General features: G+C 35.7%; 1 protein-coding gene across 1 annotated transcript in view; it reads right to left on the bottom strand.

The window, feature by feature from the left end:
* Positions 1 to 403: 403 nt before the first annotated feature.
* The window catches only part of NAA16 (N-alpha-acetyltransferase 16, NatA auxiliary subunit), a 76,501-nt gene continuing 68,864 nt past the window's right edge, over positions 404 to 8,040 (bottom strand). Inside the window, exons 15-20 of the mRNA XM_086620327.1 lie at positions 7,299 to 7,492; positions 6,471 to 6,579; positions 5,865 to 5,963; positions 5,135 to 5,278; positions 2,395 to 2,492; positions 404 to 2,142 (exon numbers count right to left, since the gene is read on the bottom strand). Of these exons, the coding sequence (XP_086476453.1) occupies positions 1,942 to 2,142; positions 2,395 to 2,492; positions 5,135 to 5,278; positions 5,865 to 5,963; positions 6,471 to 6,579; positions 7,299 to 7,492 (845 nt within the window). The 3' untranslated portion in view covers positions 404 to 1,941. The remainder of the gene's footprint in view (positions 2,143 to 2,394; positions 2,493 to 5,134; positions 5,279 to 5,864; positions 5,964 to 6,470; positions 6,580 to 7,298; positions 7,493 to 8,040) is intronic.

The following is an 8,040-nucleotide window of genomic DNA, read 5'->3' as shown; positions in this document are numbered from 1 at the left end:
CATGTCCTCACCTCATGTGGGCTCACCTAGTGCTTCTAGGGTACCGCTGAGCCAGAACAAACCCGTTATGGTCAGTTACCCCTCCCTGCTTGAGACATCCTTGAGCAAGTTGTTCTAGAGCAAATGGCACATGGTGAATACATAAGACAAAAGCACCTGGCCATATTTCTCAGGGTGGTATGTTACTATAGAGATACGTGTCTCAATGTGCTAAATAGTGGGTTTCTTTTCTTACCTACTTACAGTGTTCGTGTTAAACCACTGAATGTTGCAGCTGAATGAAAAAACACCTAATGGATGTGACGCGTTGAAGTTTGATGTCCACCAATACACAAAAATTCCAAACCAAAGGCAAGTGTGTACAAAATAATTTATTACAGCATAACATGTCAGCAATATTTTACAGTGAGCTTTCATTCAACAACTTTGAATCTAAACGGATGACACACAAAGGAGAATTTTAATTAGAACAGTTTATTTGTCTTAATAAAATCCCCTCTTCATGAACTTTTATTTGTCTTTGAGGGGCTAGTTAATATTACTGAAATTATTTACATTGCTGTGAAATAAAAACAAACCAAGATTGAATGATTCCATAACAGTTTCCAGAAAACAGATTTTTCTGTACAAGCCACAGTATAGTTATGTTTTGATAGCAGTTCTTATAGAATGTAAAGCTGTCATATGTAGCCATTTTGTCCAGCAATACTATGCTTTAAATAGGTATATTAGATTCAGACTTCCATTTTGATGTGTTGTATATTTAACAGTTAATGCACCAGAGTACAAAGTAAGAAAAAGGTTCATTATGATATGTAGTCAGCCTTTTTGTGCTCCCTTAAATAGTTTTTAAACATAAAACATACTCCTCACATACTATTTGCTTTGCAGCATCTAAAGCAATAGTATTTAGGCATGAGAAGTACTGCAGTATTGGCCATAAGTGGACGATTAAGACTTTTAATGGAGGTAATACAGTAAACTCACCAGTGAATTTTTTATGATGTAGAGAAGAACTGTATTCCCCATTACTGTACCTTCTGCATTTGCCCAACATTGGAGCAGCTTTTTCAACTTAAGTGTCAACAGGTGAACAGATGGGGAGAAACCAGAAGTAGGAGGAGGAAGGGGAAGATGGAACAAAGGACAAAACGACAGTATCAAATTCATTATGTTTTCACAGGGAATTGTTTCAGGATACTCAAAAATGTTAAACTGACTATAAACTTAAGGAAACAATAGATACGGAACACAAGGTAGATAGAACAGTTTTCAAAAAGCCTTAGGGTTTTTTTTTGTTTTGTGTTTGTTTGGCTCCACCCCCAACCTAATCTGCATATCCATCAACACTGGTTCCATTAAGACACATATATGACAAAAAACATGCAAACCCCCAGTGCTTTCATTGTCACCCTGCTTCAAAAGAAACCAAACTGATAAAAAGATACAAATAAAAGGAAAAAACACCCCAAAAAAACAAACCCAGAAAAAAAACCTAAAGAGCAGTAAAAGACCAAGAGGACAATTCAAGCAGCACTTCAGTCTTAACCTGCTAAAACTGCTCAAATTATAATTTATTAACAAGATATGATCACATTTATCTGTATATGTAACAATACTTAAGTGAATGCAGTCCTTAACATCCATATTTTTTGTGAGGGAGGGCTGATGGATTATTAAAAGACTTAAAACTGTACAAGTATAAACATGAGAATGCTCATTAAGGACTATGTTTACATAAATATTGGCAGTTTTCATTGGGAGGAAAAAATAACTAATAGCATAATCCATTTCATTTAACTATTCAAATCTTTTGTTTTATACCTGTTAAAGATATTAAAATACAACCTGGAAGAGTAACCCTGATCTGTATCCAGCCAGCATGTAATGAGTCGGAGTTTTGTGTACGTGTGTCACACACACGGGCTCGCACACGCTCCTTCAAATTTCATTAGACAGCAAATCGTGGTTAATGGCTGTATGATTCACAGACGCAATGCTGCCATCGTCCTCGTTTGTGGCAGGCATAAAGGCAGATGTAAAAGGAAACAGTTTATGACATGCTGCTTGATATTCTTCACATTGAGTGTGGCAGCTTCCAAAACTGCCATCAAGCAGTGCCTCAAAAACCTTTGTTAACGTCTAAAGAAACAAAAGTAACAGTTAATAAATGTGATTCACAATTGGTTTATTACTAAAAAACGATAAACAATACTACTCTGAGCAAACACAGGTTCTCTGTTCGTACTCTTATAGTTACACTGAGGGGAACAAATTTCAAACCTTGTTCTTTGAAATAGGAATTTATGATATACGAAGCATATATATTATCCTGTAGTTCAGTATGCATTAAGATCCCACACATTTTTTGGCTTTAAATACTGTATCTTTTACCTTCACATTTTTGTCTCTCATGTTTTTATCCAATCTAGTAGCAACAGCAATTGCTTTTTCTTGTCTTGATTTGTCCAGGAAATACATCATCTTCGCACCTTATCACAAGAAAGGACATGACATTTAGATAATGGTGCTCCCAAATGCAGTACCACATATATAGACACACAGAATTTGTAAACTTATACATCAATATGAACTAAGACTTCTTACAAGTTTTAATAAATGATCTTTTCCTCCTTTATCTATAACATACAACTAACAGAACTAAAGCTATTTTGAAATTTATTAGAAGCATAAGGATTGAATAACACAGGAGATGTTCGTCTGTAAAAGTGAAATGCCCCAATTTAGTGAAGACCTGTCAGTCAAGAAATACACAAAGAGCACATGGATGACTAAGTCCTTCAAATCCACAGGCTAAATGAAATCCATTCTCCAAATGTAGAAATGAATAAAAGACATTTTCTCAGAGATACTCCGAATTCTTTTGAAAAGTACTGGAGGTAAATGAAACACAGTTACTAAACAATTGTGGAACACAGTCCTGAAGTAATTCCAACCAGTATATGTCCGTATGTTAGAAAGTAGGGCCAAGCTGGACTACTAACCTGGAGCAGAGTGAAATAGCTTAGGTACAAGGAAAGCATAATCCAAGTTTGGTGCTTTGCCTGGACTGGACTACATTGGCGAGAAGACATTGCAGCTTCTTGGACCACAGTTTATCAAAACTGGTTTGGGCATCTCTGCAAAATACTGTGTGTTGCTCCTCATATCATAGATGCCTTAATTTAAAATCTCATCTTAATGAACACATGGGCATTTCATATACTTTCCTTTCCCAAAATAAAAAGTCTAGACACACCCCACTACATGATCTACAAAGAACAAAAGCTTAAGAAATCATTTTACTGCAAAAGTTAACACACCCACGTTGTGAGTGTATTGTCTCCTCTTGCTCAACTAATTTCCCCAATTATTAAATTTATTTTCCTATTTAACAAAAGTTTCCTAGTTCTCACTGCTTTTTGTATCCAGAAGGTTTACAGAAAATGTTTGTGTTTGAGTCATTATCATAAAAGAAATTGAACTTAATCTCATTACATTTGTTTAAATTCAGGGAGGCTATGGTATGGAAATGAAGAGATTAAAATTCTGCTTATTTTTTTACTAGTGATCACTTTAAGCTGAGAAAACACTTATTTGTACTCTCAGACTAAAGGCCTGTCAGACCTTTACATTTTTAAACTTTAATTCAAGATGACAGTTTAAGAAGTTAAAAAGTATACAGTAGATAAGTCCATCACTTCAAACCTGTTTCAGCATAAACAGGAAATGACACACAGATGAAGACCTAAAGCTACCAAGGACACATCTACAGTTAGTTCACTCCTAATTTCACTTTAAAATCCTCATCCCACATTTGTTCCCACTGCCTGTAAATTGATACCCTGTTGGACCACAGTGATCAATGGATCTGAAGGTCCATTGACTGACCTTAAGAAGCTTTTAGACATCTAAGCCCCTCACCTCCACTGAATGCGAATAGACTCACCTTCTTCAACTGGGTCCCTGACATCTCTAATATTGGTGCGACCACTGCCAACCATCTAGCTTGGGTTCTTCTCGAAGGCACTAAAGATGTATAGCATGAAGCCAAACTCAGAGCATGACAGTCTTAGCCTGTACAATTACCATGACTAAAGTGACTGTACTATTTTCCATAATAATAGAGGACCAGAAAGTAGAGGCTGGAAGACATCCAGTTAGATGCCCAACAATTACAAGAGGGGAAGAACACATCTGTAAATATCAGGAGCAACTGCCTGCTGAGACATCTGTACTTGACTTCCCAAATGTTGAGCCTGCTCACAGGAAAGGGGTACAAGTACTTCTCTCAAGATGCTGTCCTGAAATAGGGATCTCTTAAAGGCCTCTAAGTTTAGAGTAAGTTACCCAATCCTCCTCTACAAGAGACGAGCAATCCTCTGAAGCTAACTTCTTCCAGTGGTTCTGGACAGACCCCGGGTAACTTTTACAAACTATGTGAGATAAAGTACTTAGAACAGTACTAAAGTGCCTCATAAATCTACACTTATTTTTGCTTCCTAACTGCTGCATAGGTGTTTTGTTTCCTCCTCTACTAGCTTCTCAGGTGACATTGATTTTTATTCCAAAACTTTCTGTACTCAGTAGACATGACAAATTTCAATTCCAACTTCCTTTGACTTAGCTCCAGCAGATGCTTGTAACTCTTCTACACAAATAGCGTACAAGTGTCATATTTCAATATTTTCACTGTTGACTGTGGCAGAAAGTAAAAGCAGCATAACAAGTTTGCCATATTTTTATTGATGTTGTTGCTATGTGACAAAGCTATGACTAGGAACAGGGACATTCCAGTTGATAAGAAACCAGGGACAAGCACTGCTTCATTATACATGGGATTTTTTGTTTTATATTTTCTACTAGAAGCTGCAACAGGAGGGATGACAGGCTTCCATGTTTTAACATCTGTGGTGGTTTGATCACACTTTTTGGAGGTAAAAAGCAGGTTCCTTATGCATCTAATAAAGTGAATGAGATTATTTTTTTTAACATGGTAAAAGCAGAAAAAAACATAAACGTGAGTTTCTGGCTCACTGGAATTAATGCATGAATTATGGACTGCAGATAAAGATTCTAGATTTAAATCACTTAAGTCATCTGCTTTTCAAGAGTATTAAAAACTTGAACAAACCCGACAGTTGGTGCTGAATGGAGGTAGAATTGTGTTTGAGAAATTCTTCATTAAAACTTTCCAAGTTCTTATTAACAAAGATTTTCTGCATTTCTTGAGTTAGGACCTTGCTCACAATTTCTGGGAGGTTACTATGGTCAGATACTAGAAGAGGGAAGGAAAAAAGGAGAGAAGAAAAAACCACGTTTAAAACACTGTGAAAGTGTGAAACTAATCACCACTGCTAAAATCCCAAATTTTTAGAATTTGGACACGGAAAGAAACAAATTTCAGTTCAAAACAGCTCAGCACAAGCATTACTGATGCATTTACAGATGGAACATTCAAAGGGTGCTCTGTCATGTAAACTTTCTGCTGCAAGTTCACAACACATACTTTGCTTCAGTCAGAATCTTCCTCCTTTATCTGCCACTTATTTTCTTAATGCTTTAGAATTTCAAGGATCTCTGGAACACCTTACTCCTCAAATCTAGCCAATATGAGTTACTTGGTCCACCTGGTGGATTAGTGGAGGAAGGAGTATCATATAAATACATACACAGTATCCTGCATAGCACAACCTATGTTTTCTTGGGTATTACCATGGAAAACAAACCATTTACTTTTGTTTTTCTTCCTATCAGTTTGCATTTCAAGAGTATTTACACATTACAAAAATATGTAGTTATTTCCTTGTACAATGTAACTTCCTGAATCTTTACACATACATACATAATTCCTACACACATACCAGCTTTAGAGAACTTAATCAAGCACTCATGTAGCCACGGGTTATTACTGTTGATAGCAAAAGCTCTTTTGACAGACTGCAACATTAACAGAAACTTTCCTATGGGAAGGAGAAAAAACAAAAACATAGCAAGATAAGACTACAGAACTTTTTCCTCTTTATATCAGCTACTGTTTTCTTTAATAAATCTAGTACAAGCATTAGAAACATCAATGCCTACACAGAATTAGAAAGATTTATTTTTCCCATCGAAATTGCTTTCAACAGCAATGTCTGGTGCTCAAACTCTAGCAGCACTGCACAGATGATCTTACTATCTGTTTGGCTTTGTTTTCCCCGAGACAATTAAAGATCACACTGCAAATATCTTTCTACAGCATTTATTAGTATATACTACAACTTACTTCGCTCTTAATTGTTTCTTTTGGTTTAAGGGTGGCTAAACAAAAATGCTACTTCCCCTATTATTACTGGATATGATGCAAACTCCAGCTTCAGTCAAGTAAATATCTATTCCAGACCATTTTAGGCTATGCTCAGATAAAACAGCCTGCAGCAAAGGTTTAAAATTTTGTAGAGCAAAAATAAGATTAGGTAGTACTTTACCTTTTCTAAAGTATATTTCAAATGCTAATAAATGTGTTTCTATGTCATCTCCAATAAGATTCTTAAGTGGTATAAGGAACTTAATGGCTTCTTCTAACGGATTTTCTACCTGTTTTAATAAAAACACAGTGAAATTTAAAGCTTAAAATAAATGTCAAAACCCACCAAGGATAGTTTCTGTTACTGAGAGCATTTAAACAACCAGAGGCCAAAGGTGAACTGTAGATAGCTTTCTGAATTAAACTGAACCACAACATTCTTATTTGAGCAGTAAAATTCAAAACTGTTTACTCATGATTTCATGTTGACAGAGACAACATCACTGCTAACTGTGGCACTGCTCATGTAATGTACTCAGGGTTGTAATTTAGCATTTAGGAAACAATTAAATACAACCACCTTGGGCAACAATCTTAAACTTCTGAAGTTACTGTGATAAAGGAGAGAGCTCTTTGCGTTTAGAGAAATACTGGCTCATGTCTTCAAACTCTGAACTGCAATCACACTTCCATTTGATTTGGTTCACTGTATGAAAGTCAGTTCTTTAAGCAAGAGCCATCTTTTTGTTCAGTATCTATTTTAATGAAGAATGCCATACTGCTTGAAAAAACAAAATTTAAAGACAGTAATGATATTAATACAGAACTTTGATTTATTGGAGAAAAAACATTACTTTAGTGTAAATAGAGATAGACTACAAAAAGGTATCTTTGCATGCTAAAGATTTTATAAAAAATCCTGAATTCTTTTAGGAGAACCTGAAGGTAATCCCTTATTATAGGCTTTTTGTAATAATCACATGAATTCAACATTAGAGACCATGCTAACCCTTTCCAGTTTTTCAGGAACTAGCTCTTCTCTGGGTCCACTAGTTTCCTCCTCTTCTTCATCTCGCTTTTTCTTTTGATTCTTTTGTTGTCGCTCTCTTTCTGCATGTTTTCTTTCCTCTTCAAGTTTTGCTTTCTTCTGTGCTCTTCTTTGCTTGCTAAGCATTTTCTTCAATTCTTTGGCAGAGAGATTTTCTACAGATTGAGGCAACAAACATAATTTATATTAACAGAGTATTTCATTGAAAAATCTTGTTTCTTTCAAACAACACTCAGACATGCCACTACACTCCACTCCAATATCAAAATGGCGTACTTTTACAGCAATTTCTATAAACATCAGCACTTGACAGACTATCATCACTACATAGCCCGACACTACTACTGGATTACTATTTACAGCATAACACAACACTTGATCTTGCATATTTTCTCTTACGCAGTTGTTATAGAAACCTCAACTACTTGAAAGGTTAACTACATAAAATTGTTGCATCCATGACAGGTTTTACCTTGGAAAATGTAAAATGTTTTCAAGGGTAATACTAAGCTCCCATATCGACTGTCACTCAGCTTCCTTCTAATGCTAACTAGAAACATCCAGATGGATTTACACTCCATCTTAAAGCCAGTTTTGTTATCTTTCATTAAAGCATCTGAACAATATAGAGCCATGATAACTGCCTTGATTTTCTGCAAACGCCATGGGATAGATAAATGGATGTAAGCAAAAATTGATATTG

Source organism: Tauraco erythrolophus, chromosome 1 (assembly GCF_009769465.1).
Source record: "Tauraco erythrolophus isolate bTauEry1 chromosome 1, bTauEry1.pri, whole genome shotgun sequence".
Taxonomy (NCBI): Eukaryota; Metazoa; Chordata; class Aves; order Musophagiformes; family Musophagidae; genus Tauraco; species Tauraco erythrolophus.
Note: the sequence above shows the minus strand (reverse complement) of the source record. Positions and strands in the feature narration are given on the sequence as shown.